Here is a 20,499-nt window from a genome sequence, read left to right as displayed (position 1 = left end):
GAGACTAGGCACCTGCGAGTTGATCTGATTGAGGTGTATAAAGCCTTGAATGGTTTGAGCATGCTCCATGCTGATGGAATTCTTCCTCTTGCTCAGAATAATCATTTGAGAGGGCATAAATTCAAAATGAGGAAAGACAGATGTGGGACAGATATGCGGAAGTTTGCGTTTAGCCAGTGGGTGGGTGGTTGGTTGGTGGAACAGACTTCCATCCTTTGTTGTGGAAGTTGATAGCCTAAATAAATTTAAGGCTGAGCTGGACTTGGAATGAATGGAGGGGTGAAATGGGAGCGTGTTTTTTTTTTTTTTGGATGATGCTGCATAAGCTTGCTTTCTTGCTTCATATGCCTCTACTAATGCTAATATCAGGAATTTCTGATCTTGAGCTTGAGGGCTCTAAAGGTGGATAGTTACTTATATTCATGTTGGCTCCTTTTGGTCCTGGGGGTTTGTCTTTACCACCCAGGTTACCAGCACGTGGCACTGCTCCTGCCTGCCCACCATGGGGAGGCAGTAGCAGTGCCACGAGGTGCCCAAGCGGCTATTAGTCGTATTAGTGATAAAGAAAAAAGAAACAGAAAGGTTTCTTTCCTTTCTAGGCCTTTGCCTACTTCTTGTAGAATGAAAAAGGTACTGAAATATAAAATGAGGAAAATGGTATTCGGAAATAAACAGAATATATAATGGCAAAAGCTCTTTAGATAGCTCGCTTTGAAAAACACACTGAGATCGCGTGGCCACGGAACACTTGGCACCCGGGCCAAGTGGACTCAACCTGCTGTAAGAATGTAAAGAAAAGGTATCATACTGGATATTAAAATGCAGATGTTATGGTAGTTTGAATCATGCTTTAGGCCTATGAACATCAACCCATCAGAATAATTCTAAAGAATGCTGAGAAGATAAAACTTCTGTCAAGTCCAGCTGCACTGACTGTAAAAAGTTGATATATTTTAAGAGAATATTTGTTGGGGAAGAGGGAACAACTGTTAATTGTATGAGTGAAAGACCAGAATTAGTGTCATATGCCAGTGAGTCAGCTCCTCTCATGGACAATGCAAAGAGCATCCTTAATTACCTCCAGGAACAATGCAAAGGACCAATAGAAACATTTGGAGACAGTCATGCTGGTTTGACAGTTTCAAACATTGCAGCAACCTGTATAGCATAAAAGAGGGAAGAAGTGAGTATTATCACCAAGTAGTGCTTGAATTTCCTGATATCGTCAAGGCAATCATTGAGCATGGTAACTATTCTTCAACTTGACTTCACTGTGGATGAAACCAACCTGAAGTGAATTAAACCTTGATTTGTGCTTCTCTTCTCTAGTGAAAAGAGAAGCATGAGCCACAGTTTAAAGCTAACAAGGCCCACTTTACACTCTTGCTTGGCAATAATGCTTCAGAATATTACACTGAAGCCACTGCTTACTACAACTTAATGACACCATGAGCAATGTAAAAGTATTCTAAGGAGTGCCTGGCTGACAACTAACATCTTCCAACAACAGTTTGTCTCCAGATTTTTTCCCAGGCAGTGCAGCATTATTGTGACTAAAATAATGTAGAGTCCAGAGCATTCTTGGTGCTCCAATGCACCTTTAAGGCACTGGTCGAGGAGATAGACAGTAAACATAACCAGCCAATCAGGGATTGGTGGAAGTCTTTTGACATTAATGAAGAAACATCAGTTTGGGAGGAAGAGACAACCGACTGCATGAACAGTAGCTTGCCAACCAACTAAGAATGGACAAGGCCGATATCGACAACATAGAGGAACTACTCCAGTCTCATCAAACAAGCATCACCACCAAAAAGCTGGCATAGATGGAACAGCAGATGTTTAGCATTAGTAGAGGCATTTCATGCAAGAAAGCAAGCTTATGCAGCATCAGCCAAAAAAAAAAAACCACTTCCACTTCACCCCTCTGTTCGTTCGAAATACCTGTCCAGCTGAGCCTTAAACTTATTTAGGCTATCAACTTCCACAACAAGGGATGGAAGGCTGTTCCACCAACCAACCACCCGCTGGCTAAAGGCAAATTTCCGCACGTCTATCCTACATCTGTCTTTCCGCAATTTGAATTTATGCCTTCTCAGGTGATTATTCTGAGCAAGAGGAAGAATCCCATCAGCACTGAGCATGCTCAAACCATTCAAGGCTTTATACACCTCTATCAGATCACCTCGCTGGTGCCTAGTCTCCAGACACTGTAATTTGCAAAACTTAAGCCTTTCTTCGTAAGAGCACCCCTTTGTTCAATTCACTAATCTTGTTGCCCTTCTCTGTACTCGTTCCAGCAGCTCTACATCCTTCTTGAAATGAGGCCTCCAGATCTGTATACAGTACTCTAGGTGTGGCCTGACCATTGCCTTATACAAGGGAATAATCACCTCCTTATCCCTGCTAGAAAAATTCCTGTATATCATTGACAATACACCATGAGCTACTCTTGCAGCATATCTGCCTGCACAACCACCCCCCAGGTCCCTTTCATTCTCCACCACTGTCAGTGTAGTACCACAGAGTTGATACATTGCCCTGGTGATGGCAAGTTTAGTGAGGATGGCAATGTTCCTAATAGAAACCTCACAACAAGAGTTATAAAATAAAATCATGGATGCCCTGAAAATGATGCAGATTTTTACCACAACACTGCAGTGAAGAGAGTTGTTGGTGTAATCTTCTGCTGTAAAACACTGCTCTGGGAAAAGCTTTGAACTTGCCAATCAACTATTGAAGCCTTCTTCAAGAAGGAGGATATACCACAACCTGGCCCATCTTCCTGATCCAAACTTCTCCCCAACACTGCAAAGTTCACCATGTTCGGGGTTATAGTGGTTTGTTTCGTTTGTAGTTTTGTGGCGCAAAAGCTACTTTGGCTATATTGCACCTGTTCCAGTTTTGTTATTTCAGTTACATTAATACTGATGTTTGAATATTTATTAGACTGAGGTATGTAAAGAGTTCCTTTACATCTAAGTTTTCTCCCATAATGAGTTCAAGGCTTAATTGTTCATTTGTATGTGATTTGAAAGCCGACTGGCAGGCAATTTGGTAACATGGACAATCTATGATGATGTGCTTTACTGTTAGTATGGTTAGACACTGAGGGCATTGTGGAGAATCATCTTTCATTAGGAGATAAGAATGTGTTAAATGTATATGCCCAATGTGAAACCGGGTGAGATAACCTCTTCGTGTCTGTTTGTCTGAAAACTTGATTTCCAGGATTTTGGCTGCTGTTTGATTTGATATAATTTGTTGTTTTCTTGAGATTTTCATCTGTGTGTACTAATATTTTCAGAGGTTTTTCGGATGACATTTTTAAAATCACTGTGTGGAATTTTATGCAAGTGATAAATTTCATTTGATGGATGTTTGGCAGCCTGATCAGCACGTTCATTGCCCAGTATTCCAGAATGTCCAGGAATCCAAATGAATCTGACTTTTTGGTTTTTTGTCTTAAGAAGTGATAAGCAGAAGAGAATTTTTTCTTAGATATGGATGAGATGGTTGATTTTGTAGCTGTAAAGCATATATTGCACTTAATGAATTTGTAAAAATGATACTTTTTACGAGGGAAGTTTTGGCAATGTGACCTAGTGCGAGACTTATTGCAAACAGTTCAGCACTATAGATTCTACACTCTATTGGAAGGGACTGAGAGATTGTGCTATTTGGCAGGATCACAGCAGCGCCAATGTGTGTATCCATTTTAGAGCCATCAGCGTACAGATGTGAGTAATCAGAGAATTGCGTTACATAAAAGGAATGCAGCTGTTTCATATACTGATTTGTGACATTATGTTGTTTCCAATTCATGAGGACCATGTCACAGTTGGCTAAACTAATTTTCCATGGGGGAAGATATGTGAGGTGTCTTGGTAGATTTTATCCATTTTTAAGTTAAGTTGCATTGTGAAAGTATTTCTTTTAGTCGTATGCCAGCAGGTTTGCATATGCTAGGTTTCTTCTCATATAAAGTTTCCCATTTTGAAGTATACAGATATTGCCATGTTGGATGTCTGGGAAGACTGAATTTTTGCAGCGTAGTTCAGAAGAAGAATTTGTCTACGAAGGCTGAGTGGGAGTTCATAAATCTCTGCGTATAGGCTGTACACAGGTGAGGTATGAAATGCTCTGGAAACAACATGTAATGCACTGTGATGGATAGGATCTAACCAATTTAGAACATTTTTACTCGCAGACGAGTAGATGGGAGAACCATAATTAATCTAGATCTTATCATTGCTCAATAAATATTCAAAAGTGAATAATGATCAGCTCCCCGTGTCATGGCAAATATTGCTCGTAGAATGTGTAATTTGTTTATCCACACTGTCTTGAGATGTTTTATATGGTCTAGGAAATTTAATTTCTGATGCATGATTAGACCTAGTAATTGGATACTATGTTTCAGCGGGATTTGTTGATTGTTTATTCTGGGTCAGGATGCATCTTTTTGCTGCTGTATTTTGTACCGAGAGTCAATATCCATTATAGGTAGATCAGGACTCTATTTCGTTTACAGCGCATTGAAGCTGTCTCTCAATTTGTCCGCATATTCTGTGAGTGACATGAAATAGTGAGATTGTCTGCATATAGATATGTTTCTACTGTTTCTGGAATGACATCTGTAATAGGATTGATTTTTATTGCAAAAAGGGTTGCACTAAAGGAATGAGCCTTGGGGTACCCCTTGTTCTTGACTGTATATTTGAGACAAATTATTATGGTAGCAGACTTGGAAGGTTCTTTTATACACGAAGTTAGAACTTTGGTAGATGAACTCGCAGTCCTCATTTATGCAATTCCTGTAGGATACTACAGTGGTCTGAGACAGTATTTAAATTCTATATGGTGGAACCAAATGATGATGTTACCAACAGCAAATTCAAAATGGGAAGCATTCAAAGAATTAATCTTGGAAGCTACTAGGCTTTTCATACCAAAAAAGAAATATTGGTCAAGATTTAGGCCTAAATGGATGTCAGATGAACTAATTAGACATGTAACAGAGAAGAAAAATTCATGGGATACATATAAATTAACACGTGACACAGAAGCCTATGACAGATATAAGCTGGGCTGTAACCAAGTTACAAAGGAGGTTAGGCACATTACAAGAAATCTTTGGCAAAGGATGCAAAGAAAAACAGAAAAGAGTTCTTTACTTATGTAAACTCTAGAAGGAAGGGGATGAATCAGATTGGTCCACTTGATACCGATGGTTCAACTGTTGATGATCCTGCTCAGGTAGCTAACAAACTAAATGAATATTTTGCATCAACATTCACACATGAGGAGTTATTCAGGGAGGGGAATGCCAGAGGTGTATTCAACTCTGGCAGTAAGCTAGATAATCATGTAATAATAGAGAGTAAATTGGAGGAGAAATTGTTGAAGATAAACACAAGAAAGGCACCTGGAGTGGATGGAATCTATCCAGTTATATTAAGGGAGGTGGCAAAGGGAGTAAGTAAACCCTTAGCCATAATTATGAGAGCTTCCCTGGACTCAGGGGAGGTACCCATGGACTGAAGATGCAAATGTGACCCTAATCCACAAAGGAGGATCAAAGAGAGAGACAGGTGATTACAGACCTGTTAGTTTAACTTCTGTTCCAGGGAAATTAATGGAGACACTGGTTAAAGAAGCATTGCAGGATCATCTAGACAAGACTTCAGTTATAGCTCGAACACAGCACGGGTTTGTTAAGGGGAAGTCTTGTCTGACTAATTTGATTAGATACTATGAGGTAGTCACAAAGGAACTGGATGCAAAGACTAACTTTGATATCATATGTTTGGATCTTAGAAAAGCCTTTGATACTGTTGCACATGGAAGACTGCTGCAAAATTGGAGCAGTGTGGCATTGAAGGCAAATTGCTGTTGTGGATAAAGGGATGGTTGAGTGGGAGAAGACAGAGAGTGGCAATCAATGGACACTGCTCTTCGTGGACTAATGTTATTAGTGGAGTCCCTCAGGATTCAGTGTTGGGTCCATTGTTGTTTTCTGTATTTATAAATGATATTGATGGTATATCAGACTTAATGTCCAAATTTGCAGATGATCCAAAGGTTGGCAGGGTTTTTAATGACACTAATGATGGTACCACTGCTGCAACAAGATCTAGAAAAGTTGAGCAGATGGGCTGAGAGGTGGCAAATGAAGTTTAACACTGAAAAATGTAAAGTATTACATATGGGAAGCAGTAATCCCAGAGTAACGTATCAACTCTGCAGTACCACACTGACAGTGGTAGAGAACGAAAAGGACCTGGGGGTAATTGTGCAGGCAGATATGAAGTTTTCTGAGCAGTGCAGATAGTCTGCAAGAGTAGCTCATGGTGTCTTGTCAATGATATACAGGATTTTTTCTAGCAGGGATAAGGAGGTGATTATCCCCTTGTATAAGGCAATGGGGAGACTGCACCTAGAGTACTGTATACAGGTCTGAAGGCCTCATTTTAAGAAGGATGTAGAGCTCTTGGAACGAATACAGAGAAGGGTAACAAGATTAGTGAATGGAACAAAGGGTTGCTCTTACGAAGAATGGCTTAAGTTTTGCAAATTACAGTGTGTGGATACTAGGCACCTGTGAGGTGATCTTATTGAGGTGTATAAAGCCTTGAATGGTTTGAGCATGCTCAATGCTGATGGGATTCTTCCTCTTGCTCAGAATAATCGTTTGAGAGGGCATAAATTCAAATTGAGGAAAGATAGATGTGTGGAAGTTTGCCTTTAGCCAGCGGGTGGTTGATTGCTGGAACAAACTTCCATCTGTCGTTGTAGAAGTTGATAGCTTAAATAGATTCAAGACAGAACTTTACAAACATTTGGAGCGAATGGATGGGTGAAAGCGGTTTTTTTTTTTTTTTTTTTTTGGCTGATGCAATATAAGCTTGCTTTCTTGCATCATGTGTTAATGCTAATGATATCATATCTCCAGGTAGTATTAAAAGCATTTTCAATATCAAGACATATCAAAACAAGATGTTCATTTCGGAGAAAGGCACTGCAGATGTTTGCTTCGGCTTTTGTCAATATATCCAGTGTTGATCTGTTTTTCCGATAACCATATTGGCTTGGACTAAGGAGATTGTGCGGATCAAGAAACCAACCACATTAACCGATCACTCACCATTCTTTTTAGAGTTTTACTAAGAGGTTAGCGAGGGAAATAGGGCGATAATTATTTGTATTAAAATGATCCTTCCCTGGTTTTGGAGAAGCCAGCACAAACAAATGCCAAGAGTTTGGATATGTGTGCTCAAGGTATATCCTATCATAAAGAAGTAGGAGCATGAGTAAGGAATTTTCAGTGAGGTGCTTAATCATTTGATAGTGGATTCCATCCATGGTGTGTCATTTGTTAATAGGTGACTTAATGATCACTGTTATAGGGATCATTTGAGACAGACCAGTCGAGAATAGGAAAGAGAGCCAGGGAACAGATGGTAAGATGGATTGCAGAAGTACTCCCTGTTGGTAAATGGACGTGTGCGAGTACCCAAGTTTAAGAGTGTTAAATTCCTGTTATCTAGAAGTTTTTTTTTTTTTATCATCTTTACTCTTTTGTCTGTATGAAGTGAACCCCAAATGATATGATATCAATTAAGATCACCCATCAGACAAAAAAGAGATGGTAATTGGTCAATTAAGTCCTCTAAGTTTTGCAGTATATATGGTTAGGTGGAAGATATAGTGAAACCATAGTAAGGGTAATTCCTGTCACGATTCATACTGCAACTGCTTCAAGAGGAATTTGCAGCTGGATATGCCTGGAGGGAATATTGGACATTAAAATTTTCAGAAATGAAGCCTTTCTTGGTAAGAGCACCCCCTTTTCCCCTCATGTATCATGTGGCCCTTCTCCATACTCAGTCCAGCAACTCTACATCCTTCCTAAAATGAGGGCTTCAGACCTTTACGCAGTATTCAAGGTGTGGCCTGACCATTGTCTTATACGGAGGAATAATCACCTCTTTATCCCTGCTAGCAAAATTCCTGTATATCACTGACAAGACCCCATGACCTGCTCTTGCAACCTGTCTAAACTGCTCAGAAAACTTTATAATCTGACTGCACAATTACCAAGTCTTTTTCATTATCCACTACCCTGAGTGTAGTACCACACAGATGGTACATTTCTTTGGGGTTACCGCTACCCATATGCAGTACTTTTCATTTGTCAATGTTAAACTTATAAATAAAAAACTTCAGTTGCCACTTCTCAGCCCATCTGCTGAACTTTTCCAGATCTTGTTGAAGTAGCATACTACTGTCGTTACTGTCATTGAAAATCTGCCAACCTTTGTATTGCCTGCAAACTTGGACATTAAGCCTGATATTCCTTCATCAATATCATTGATAAATATGCAAAACAACAATAGGCCCAACATCGAACACTGAGGACTCCACTAATAGCATTAGTCCACAAAGGCCGACCGGGCTAGCCAGGTGGGTAAAGTGCCTGTCTGGGCAACCCAAAGGTCGCGGGTTTGAATCCCGCCTCGGGCTTGGATCAAAGTACTGCAAAAACCTTGGGAGGTGCATTATGGCCACAGAAGCCGATGCGGCAACAACTACCAAAAAAAAAAAAAAAAAATAGTCCACAAAGTGCAGTGTCCATTGCTTACCACTCTGTCTTCTCCCACTTAATCACCCTTTCATCCATTGTAGCAACTTGCCCTTAATGCCATACTGCTCCAATTTGTAGAATTGTCTACCATGTGCAACAGTATCAAAAGGTTTCCTGAAATTCAAGAATATGATATCAAAATTATTTTTTGTATACAGTTCTTTTGTGATCACATCATAGTATCCAATAAAATTGGTCAGACAAGACTTCCCTTTAACAAACCTATGCTGTGTCTGAACTGTTACTGCTGTCTTGTCTAGGTGATCCTGTATCATCTCTTTAACCAGTAACTCCATTATTTTCCCAAAACAGAAGTTAAGCTAACAGGTATATAATTATTTGCATCACCCTTTGATCCCCCTTTGTGAATCGGGGATACATTTGCACATCTCCAGTCCATGGGCACCTCCCTTAAATCGAAGGATGCTCTCATAATTATGGCTGAGTTTGCTTACTTCCTTTGCTGTCCTCCTTTAATATAACTGGATAGATCCCATCCATCCAGGTGGCTTTATTATGATTAACTTCAATTACTCCTCCACTTTGCTCATAGTTATTACAGATAATTTAGCTCCCTGTTAAAATATGATAAACTTCAAGCCTTCACTTCCCTACAGAATTCCACATTTGTGAATGTAGTTTGTCAGCTACCTGGGCAGGATCACCAACAGTTGAACCATCGATATCAAGTGGACCAATCTGATTCATCCACTTCCTTCTAGAGCTTACATAAATAAAGAATTATTTTCTTTGCATCCTTTGCCAAGGATTTCTCGTAATCTGCCTTCGCTTGCCTAACCTCCTTTGTGACTTCATTACAGACTAGATTATGTCCTTCTAACATCCACTTAGGCCTAATCCTTGAAGAGTATATCTTAGTTGGTATGAAAAGCCTAGTAGTTTCCAAGATTAATTCCTTGAATGCTTCCCATTTAGAATTTGCTGTTTGCAATGTCGTTAGTTGGGCCCACTGTATAGAATTTAAAAACTGTCTGAGACCACTGTAGTCACCTTTACGAAAGCAAAATCCCTGCCATAGGACAGAGCCTCTAATGAAGAAGAGACCATCAATATGTTGCAAACAAAGGTACATAGCATACAGCTAATATTTACTGTGTACTTTGAAAGACTGAGTGAGAAAAAGATAAAGAGCATTAGGTGTCTTTAGATTTATGAAATACCCTTGTAGGTAAAGGAAAACAAGTTATGCCAGGTCATTATTAATAGTAAAAGGCCAGACATCCCAGCTAGCTTGGTCTAACAAGTTGTCTAATTCTTATTTAAATTTTGAACACATTAAAATCACAGAGAAAATTTTTTCACTTCTTTCAAGAAAGTTAGATGAGTAGTGGTTGTGGTAACTAATAATTAAGATTCTATCAGAAAAAGAAAACATGGAAATTGATATCACTTAACTTCAGGACTGATCCAGTGAATATTTGTGAAATGAAATTAGGAAGTTTTGGGGAAGTTTAGTTCTTTTTTGGCAGATAAGCTTATTTCACCAATTTAACTATTCATGATACACTGATATAGATAAGGTAAAAGTTGGGGAGGGGCATGCATCAAGTTATGATTCCCTGAGTCATAGGTGGGAATCAAATCCAGACCATTCAAAACTAGTGGCAGATGATGCATTCTGCTGACCGAAGTGCAATGACATACAAACAGCAAGAATATATCTTAGCTGCTTGATATAATGCTTGAAGTCCAACAATTTTCTTTGTAACTTGTACGAAATATGCTACTTTTTTTATACAAGTTATCAAAAAACTGTACATGATCATGAAAATGATAAGTAGATAGGGCTAATATAACTACATAAATTAAATTTTTTTAATAACTTGCATGAAATATAAGTATGCTGCTTATTTTATACAAGTTATCAAAAGAAAAAAACCTACATAATCATGAAAATAAGCAGATGGTCTTAGCATGTAGTTAGTATTAATTAAGGTAAATTAGGCATGAAAGCAAGCCTGTACAGCATTAAAAAAAAAAAAAAAAAACACTTCCCACTTCATATATCCCTCAAATACCTGTCTGCCAACTTTTTTTTAAAAATCGAAAAAGTTTTTAAGAGATTGGAAAATTGAAAGAGTTTTTGAGACGGAACTGCACTCCCAGACTTTTTTTCCAAATTAAACTAATTGGTGCATGCAGCCATATATAGTGCAATAAGCACATTTGAAAGTCTTTGATTCTTTTATTTTTTTCATTCTATTTTCAATTATACAGTGCTACTTAAAATATTTACATTCCGACCTGGTTGAAGTTGATGATTGGCAACATTTTATGCAAATTGACTACCACAGTCACACTGCTCAACAAAATTGCTACCTAATCGTATTTCACAAGATCTCTTAAAAGACAAAAATCAACTACATACTTTTAAGCGTAGGAACTTTAAGCAAAATTATAAATTCTGCAAACACAACCCACCAGATTGCTTGAATGATCCCCACATAATATTTAACAACTATACTGCCCCGTTGAGGTAGCAGACCTAGCGGTGTGGTAGTTTTGCCATTGCTGTAGGCCCTTTGTGGTTAAAAACTGCACTGTAAAGCACTAAGGATGATAGATATATTTATAGATACATGCATGGGTGCAGCAGCCTTAGGAGAGTAAAGCTCTCCAAGAATGTTTTCTTTTATATTATATAATTTAGGGTCATGAGCCAATGCTTGTAAAAGCTACTATGGAAAATTAAATCATCTATATTCACAATATTCATCACAATAATAGTGCATATTCACATAAAATAATTATTAATATTTTATGTATTATTGTGTATTATCAATAAAATAAGAATTGAAAATGTTGACAAATTCTGGATGTGCCACTGCATATTACTAACTAATATGTTGTAAAATTGCTAATATAAATGAAAGTTTATACATACCTCATAAACTAGCAATTCTTGTTGAATTAGGCAATAATGTTTGCACTTTTGTCTTCAATTACAAGTACAGTTGCAGAACTCGTCAACATTTTAAATTATTATTTTATTGATAATACACAATAATACATAAATATTGATATTTTATTATTAATAAATAAATATTGATGCATTATTAATAAAATTACTATTCATAAGATTAGTACATATTCTCATTTTGAAATAACACTACTTACATTATTTTTAATATCTGGTTTGCATCCTGCTAATAACAGCACTCTGCTGCTTTGGTTGTGCCCATTTTGGCAAGCAAGGTGAAGTGCTGAGAATCCGCCCTGCAATAAACTGCAATTAATTTTTTGCAGAAGACAAATTGCTTAATGTTGTTAAACTATTATTATAAATTCAATTCAGCAATATTATCACCTTCTTTTGACTAATTTTTATTATTTGGTTTTTTGGTAGGATGATAGGTTACAGGATATACCATATTTTCTGGATTATCAGGTGCACCCAAATTTTATAAGTCTATTTTACTGCATATATTTGAAAAGAAGTTTCAAAAGTGTTTACAACACAACATCAGCATTTGATGAAGATTTTATTTGTCATTTTTAGCACAAAAAACATCACTACGGTCGCACTCATTACTGATAGAATGGTCTGAATTTTCACATCCTTCAACGAATTTTCACATCCTTCAACATCATCTTTGGTACAATCAAGGACACTGCAAATTCCTAATTTATTGAAAGATGACAACTGTCCTGCACTGTTTCACTAACTTCCACAAATTTTTCGCCCATTCATCTTGTTGGTGCCAAATAGTGGTTTGCTGTCTGCCATCCATTTGGTCCACTCCTCATGTATGAATGCTTTAATGGGTTTAAGATGGCCAATGGCTGCCAGGTAGCTATGTCTCCTGGAATTACAGCTAACTCTATTTTTAATTTGTGATATCCTCCTTTTTTTTTTTTTTTTTTTTTTTGTTGCCTACATTACATGTAATCTGAACTGGTCAGACACTAAAAGAACCAGGTTATTCAAAATGCTACCTGGATATTTTGACCATATTTTCTAGTCACAAGTAGAGATAAAAACAGCACTGCATGCACCTAATATACTTTTGAGCCACAGGGAAATTTTAAACCACATTCTCAGGGAAAAAAATTTATCTTAGAATATGAATCCTATGGTTTCATGGATAGATTACAAATGTAAACTATATTAACAAAAACTGGCTGCACCATCACTGCATGTTTATTTCTTGTAACAGAAAAATCAACAGATTAGAGTTCAGTATCAGTTAAAGACTGGTGATCTAGAGCATAGTTAACAAGGGTCTCCCAGATGTCACCAGAATTAATAACCTGCCCCTGTAAATTACTTGTCCCAACAATTCCCCAATTTTTTGAATGCATCCCTGGAAATACAAGAACTGTAATTCATCATGAACTTGAGAACTTTTTCTCCATATCAGTATTCTGCACATTACATCACAAACTCTCTTGGAAATTAGTCAATGACATTTTCACTTTTTGCCTAGTTGGATTTAAACTGTTTTGTTAATAATGCAATGGTATTAATGCTCATCAGAACATACCTTGCAGGCTATTTTACAGTCACAGTTTGTTGCCCTGGTATTGCTTGTTAGTTAGTTATTTGGTTTTTAGGAGCATTAGCAACTAAGGCCATATTGCTCCGGGATATGTGGTGGTCATTCCATGACCTTTCTGCATCCTCCGTATTTGGTGGTGATGGGCTCGAACCCCAGTCTAATCAAGAAGCGTGTGCTACGCGCTGCTACTCTTTCCCACCTGGCTACGGAGGCGCCCCCTGGTATTGCATTACCTTAAAACAATTAGTTTGAAGGTAGTGCAACTGATGATGTCATTACATTAAAAAAAAAAACTTAATTTGCTATTCAGCAATTATCTCTTTAAATAAAAGGTAAAATAACTTCTTGGAGATAACATTTGTTTGAAAGTACTGCAGGTACATTGTTGTTGTTGTTTTGGTTTTTAGGAGCATTAGCAACTAAGGCCATATTGCTCCGGGCATATGCGGTGGTCATTCTCTAACCTTTCCGCATCCTCTGTATTTGGTGGTCACGGGCTCGAACCCCGGTCTAATCAAGAAGCATGTGCTAGGCACGGCTGCTCCTGCCCACCTGGCTGCAGGTACAGTGAAAATTGTTGTGTAAGCAGAGTTTGTTCTGCCATGAGCAGTAAGGACATTGCTTTAATTAAATACTATAAATGCAAAATTCCATATATTGTAATTAAATAATTATTTTATAATTTAATATTATAGTATTAATAATTAATTATTATAGATTAATTAATAATTAATTAGCATCAGTTGAGGCATATGATGCAAGAAAGCAAGCTTATACAGCATCAACCAAAAAAAAAAAAAAAAAAAACCCTTCCCATTTCACCCATCCGGTCACTCCAAGTGTTTGTCTAGTTCAGCCTTTAAATTTATTTAAGCTATCAACTTCCACAACAACAGATGGAAGTCTGTTCCAGCAATCAACTACCTGCTGGCTAAAGGCAAACTTCTGCACATCTATTATACAACTGTCTTTCCTCAATTTGAATATATGCTCCCTCAGGTTTTTAATCTGAGCAAGCAGAAGTATCCCATCGGCATTGAGCCTGCTCAAACCATTCAAGGCCTTATACACCTTAATCAGATCACCTCGCAGGTGCCTAGTCTCCAGATGCTGCAATTTGCAGAACTTAAGCCTTTCTTGGTAAGACCACCTCTTTGTTCCTCTCACCAATCTTTGTACCCTTCTTTGTACTCATTCTAGCAACTCTACATACTTTAGAAAATGAGGCCCCCAGACTTGTACGCAGTACTCAAGGTGTGGCCTGACCACTGCCTTATAAGGCAGTGGTCAGGCCTCACCTTGAGTACACAAAGAGATAATCACCTACTTGTCTCTGCAAGCAAAATTCCTATACAGCCGCTCCCCGGCTTACGTAAAACTCGACTTATGGAAATTCGACTTTATGTAAGTTTTTGCCGGCCGGTGCAAATTTAAAAAAATTGTGGAAACATATTTTGCATCCTGTAGGAATAAATGGAGGTATCATGAAATTATCGTAATGTGAACCCAATAACACATTGTATTTTTTGGTAATTCGTTCCAAGACTTTGGAAGTTTAAATTTTCACTATATAATTAAGCTATTTAACTTGCTAAAAGGTAATTTTTATAATGGAAATTGCGCTACACTTTCATCATTATCATATGTTCCGTTATAAGAATCAATTTTGAATGCCTTTGTGATATTTTTCTAAAACACATTTCTGGAAGTCACGACCATAAAAAAATAAAAACAATTTGCACTTTCCTGTTAGCGCAATCTATTATAAATGGGTAGTAAACTTGATCATATTGCATTTGCGATAATACCGATAACTGCAATTAGGGCTTGCATAAAACCGAGAAATTTCAAAACCGAGTTTAACCGAAGTTTACTCTTAAAACCGGTTTTAAAACCGATTTTCTCAGACTTAGGGAAAATAATTAAAAGCTTGTAACACAGGTATTTATTTTATCTTATGTAGATTGTACAAATCGTAATCAAATCTTTTAAACAAAATCTATCACTTCTTATAGTAAAAAAAATAAAAAAATTAAAATGCTCCAAAAAAGTAACCAGCTTAGCTTAAGATTATACAAAATTACAAATTGTATTCAAATCCTTTGAATAAAAACTATCTTCTCGTATAGTAAACATAAAAACTATCTTCTCGTATAGTAAACAAAAAAATAATAAATAAATAAAAATAATGTGAAAAAAAAAAACAGCTTGGGGAAATTACTTTACTATTTATTGCTCAGCTTTTTTCGAAAATGATCCTTTAAAAAATGCAGTATATTAAGCATTTTAACTGATAGACTTGACCTTATTTTTGTGTTAAAGAAACCAGTGATCAAAACACTCTCTCAGATTGGACACTTGTTGGTTTAATGGTCAGCAGTGCTCTATAAACTTTCTCCAGCTTTTCACTTCTACTGCTAGTTGCCTCCAAAATTTTAAATTCTTTTCTGATTTCCAATTCACTCGGATATTTTGAAGGCTCTTCAATTAATCTCTTTATTACACTATCATACTCTCGCATGAGTGTATCTCCAACATTGGAACTAGACGAGTCTTTGTTTTCTTCTAAAAGAACAGTTCGTTTATTTTCAGTTTCTTCATTCAACGCTAAGACTCCTTCGGAATGTTTTGCAAATAATCTCTGATAAATCTCTTCAGCATGCTTTTTCAAAATTTGCTTACTTGGAAAATCAAAAGTTCTTGAACCTGAATCATCTTTCCTAAACTTTTTTGGGGTTGTGTAGATAGCTCAGCAAAGCCACAGTTTGGCAATTTCATCTTGCATTGTAATGCTGCAAAAGGCTTTGGTGAAACTTTAAAGCAAATGGGTTTTCTGCTGTATCAAGCTTAGCAAGCAGAAATTATATTGAAGACTCTGCTTTAAGTAAGTCTGTATCTTCTGAGGTTATAGCCTTCAGAATAATTTCAACTGGTCGCAGCAAAGTTTCACATAGCAATTCAAGTGTTTCCCAGTCATCGTCAGACACAGCTTCAGTTGACAGTACTGCACATAGAGCATTTGGAATGCAATTTTTCAATTTCAAAAATCTCTTAATCATATAGAATGTGCTATCCCATCTAGTCTTGCAATCTAATATAAGTTTATATTCTTTCCCATTAAATTTTGCTTTAACAAAATTTTGTAATATGTCATTTTTGGTAGGCGATTTTCGAAAAAGCTTGCAAATTTTTCTGACTTTGTTAATAGTTTGTGCAATATTAGCCATTGGATTGAAGAAATAAATGAGCTCATCAGTAAAGTCGGTTTGATAACGCATGCCTTGCTGTCTTTCATCAACTTCTTCATCATCACTACTTTCTTCATTATTTTCATTTTCTTCATTGTCTTTGGGAGACTCAGAGACTGTGGCACCATAATTGATTGCTTTTTCATAAAGTACATCTATAACTGACAGATGTATACAATGGGCTATACATTGTTGATGATTAGGCATAATTTACTTGCCAAACTTAATCATCATTGCTGCTCCATCGGTGGTGCAGGCAACAATATCCTCATCCAAGTTCAAACCAAATTCCTTCAAGTGTCCATTCACAGTTTGCTCAGTACTTCTGCTATCAAGTGAACCATTAATCTCAATAAGACCTAACGACCAATGATTGTCTTTTGAATGCACATTTATATTCATATACCTTTTATTTTGTACAGACGTATATTCGTCCAGTCAGTGAATACCATGCACCCAAAACCAATGAATTTTTGAAATGCTGAATGAGTTCTTCTTTCTTAGTTTTATAATAATTCAGAACCATATTTTTAATTCCATTCACTAAGGCTGGTGGTAATTTATCGTATTTATTTCTCTGAAGGTGACGGCTTGATTGTATAAACTCAATCTTGGCAATTGAATTAAAAGAAAATCCATCTAAAGCAGCTAATTTTGAAATCTCTTCTTCCATAGATTTTTTAATGATAAAGTTTTCTAATGTCCTTACCATTTTTACCGGAGGTTCACTGTTATCTTGTTTAATGTCAATCTGATGCATTTTCTTTAAATGCAACATCAAAGATGATGTAAATCATTCAGATGACTTCATTATTTTCTGACATTTTGAACCTTGTGCTTCATCTTTGCTTTTTTGAGCAAAATAATTCCATACATTTGATTTCATCTTAGACATATTAAGAGCAATAAATATTAATTAGTAGGAATTTATATCACCAACAATTTTAAATAAAAATATTGAAGATAACAAAGGCACAATACTATGCATCACTCCCGCAAGCACTGAACGAAGAGTCTAAATGAGGCAAGTTTCAAATTTTCACGAAATAAATTTTTAATTTATTTACTTGCAATTTTTTTTCCCCCAATTAAATCTATTGTATTTTCAAAATTACATAAATGCTAAATTTGGTGAAGCTGCTTTTTGGAGAACATTTAATCGCAAATTTAATAGGAATAAAAAAGCAAAAAACTTTCTACGATTGAAATTTGATGCAATATTCAGCAAATATGTTTCTAGTGGGTAACCATTAATAAGGCGCATTCCATAACTTGCCTGACGAAAAAGATAGATGGAACGGAGAAATGTTGATCATTTTCTTTTACGCTATCACTCTGACTCACTCAGTTGTAAATGAGTACACCTGCATCATGCCATGATACAGGTGGGAAGATAAAAGGTACCCCTCCTAGATTTGGGCCACTTGCCCACGAGATTCGTACCTAAACATAAAATAAAATAAAATAAAATAAAATAAAATAAAAAACATGTTTAAAACATAAAGCAGTTGAACGATCCAGACAAACGAACAAACAAAAGAAAATGTGCGTAACAAAAAACTATATTCGAGGGCCAACTAAGAAAATATTCGAATCCAGTTTTAGAAGCTCGGTTTCGGTTTTAACAACTCAATATGAAAACCGATTTAACTGGTTTTATAAAACCGGTTTGCAAGCCCTAACTGCAATTGTGTGGGTTTTTATGTTATTATGGTGAAATGTGTTTCCCTTCACTGAAATCTTCAATCATGTAAAAAATAAATTTTCAGAAACTTCTCTTCATTCCTGTTTATGTATTACAAACACGAAAGGAAAGTGGCCAAAGGAAAGCACAAGTGGTGGTAGTGCCAGGAAATGAAACAAAATTGATTTAGAAATGAAGATGATTAATTAAGAAGTACAAAGCAGGACAAAGTTTGTCATCTATTGCACACAGAATTAGGTCTTGATGCTTCAACAGTGAATACTATTTTAGGGGAGAGTGCACGTATAAAAGAATATGTTAAAGGATCAATGCATTTAAGATCAACAGTGATCACAAAACAGAATTCAGGTGTTATATCTAAGATGGAAAAGCTATTAATAATATGGATGGAAAATCAGATTCAGAAGCAAGTACCCCTGAGTCAAATGGCCATTCAAGCAAAAGCAAGAAGTATTTATGATGAAGATATTAAGGATAAGTACGGTGAACCCAAAGCCAAGTTCGTGGCAAGCAACGGGTGGTTTAATAAGTTCAAGCATCACACTGGTTTCCAAAACATTAAAGTATGTGGTGAAGTCGCCATTGCTGATTCTGCAGCTGCAGAGAAATTTTGTGCTGTGCTGGAAAAAACCCATTCTAAACCTCCACAGCCCTCAACTTCCACAGTGGTGTGCTTATCAGATGGAGAGTTAATTCTGGTAATGATGCTCGAAAGGTAAAACTTGCTGACGTTATGCCTATCTCCTCTCTCTTTTTTGTAATTTTGTACACTTTTGTAATTTTCCTGCACATGAGATAAAAAAAGTGAATAAATAATTCTATTTATATGTTCATCAAACATTTCTTTTTTTCTTCAATCAAATTCAGTCAAATTTGCGAATGCTGCATAAGCATTTAGGGAAATTTCGACTTACGTAGAGTTCCATGGAACGCAACCCTTATGTAAGTCGGGGAGTGGCTGTATATCATTGACAAAACTCCATGACCTGCTCTGGCAGCCCGTCTGCACTGCTCAGAGAACTTAATATCTGACTGCACAATTACCCCCAGGTCTTTTTCATTCTCCACCTCACTGAGTGTAGTACCACACAGTTGGTACATTTCTCTTGGGTTACTGCTACCCAGTGCTTTTTTTGAGACTGTACACAATGGTACGGCATGCCGGCAGCTTTATTTACAGTGACGTGTGACATTTGGATGCTGTACACTTCAAAATTTGTAATATTCCATAAATTTTTTCGCATGTTTACCTACTTTTTAAATAAGCTTAAAGTTATTTAACTAAATTTGCATTTCACTGTCTATTGTTAAGATATCTTCTATATAAAACTTTATAACCATTTTTAGAATTCTAAATGACTCAGTCGGAGACCTCTATTTAACGAATTCCTTTTTGAATCCCCTTGGAAATTATATTTTAAATTGTTTCAGATGGCCTTCAGCCAATTTAGGAAATTAGTGATACTACTAAGCAAGCAAGAATTGAGAGCGCTAAAGGAATTACCATTCTATAACTTAGCGGTACCTAGGAAAACCTATCCGACCACCTGTCCCACATATGGAGAAGTCGCGCTGGTCAACTGTGAGCAGATCAAGGGGTATTCCCAATGGGCTGGTTCACTTTCTATTGCAGTGGTGTCCAACCTTTTCGCATACAAGGGACATATTCAAAGTTAGAATTCTTTCGGGGGCCGCACTGAGTGATTCAAGAAAAATTAGTGTGTTACATTTTCCATATGTTGTTACATGTAAAAGGAAGTTTCTGTTTTCCCAATACTTTTATGTGTAACAAATCTATGTCACTTAATTATTTTTTATATTTTATTAGAATTATATAAAAATATCTTTCTTTTGTTTTTCAAAAAATACCTTACTTTTGCCTTTAAATGCTCACTTAATGAGAATTTTTTGATAATTAGCAAAATTTAAAATGCTGTTTTAATTTGCTTTCTGCATGGGCTGTAGGCTGGACACTGCTGGGAATGAACTGTAAGCACCCCGTTAGAGAATTAGGGGGGGAGTGATTTTCTTTTACCTCAACAAATAACCATCTGTTGTTTTGTGAAAGTGCGTTATCCACATTTTTCCGTACCGACATTTTGAACAGTTTCAAAAAAAAAAAAAAAAAAAAAAAGAGAGAGAGAGAGAGAAATTCAAATTTAAGAACTAGTGACAATATCGATGACGATAGAAGGAAAATGAGGACAACAAAGGTATTAAACCTTCTAAACATGAAATGTTGGCATTTGGTGAGAATAAAATTAGATAATTGTGAATTAGGCTTCAGTTAAATGAAAGAGATACAATTCGTCCATTTCGGAAATACCTAACTGAAAAGACTGTTTTCGGAAAAATTGAAGAGCATTTGATGAACACTGA

At 36.5% G+C, this 20,499-nt stretch overlaps 1 protein-coding gene across 2 annotated transcripts in view; it reads right to left on the bottom strand.

The window, feature by feature from the left end:
- Nucleotides 1-20,499, bottom strand: part of dgo (ankyrin repeat domain containing protein 6 diego) — a 405,239-nt gene that overhangs the window by 80,137 nt on the left and 304,603 nt on the right. For both annotated transcript variants that reach the window (XM_090383458.1, XM_090383467.1), the window contains exon 6: nucleotides 11,786-11,884. In XM_090383458.1, the coding sequence (XP_090239584.1) occupies nucleotides 11,786-11,884 (99 nt within the window). The remainder of the gene's footprint in view (nucleotides 1-11,785; nucleotides 11,885-20,499) is intronic.

Source organism: Mastigoproctus giganteus, chromosome 1, assembly GCF_048544385.1.
Source record: "Mastigoproctus giganteus isolate SK-2022 chromosome 1, ASM4854438v1, whole genome shotgun sequence".
Lineage (NCBI taxonomy): Eukaryota > Metazoa > Arthropoda > Arachnida > Uropygi > Thelyphonidae > Mastigoproctus > Mastigoproctus giganteus.
The sequence above is the reverse complement of the archived record's forward strand: the minus strand, read 5'-3'. Positions and strand labels throughout refer to the sequence as shown.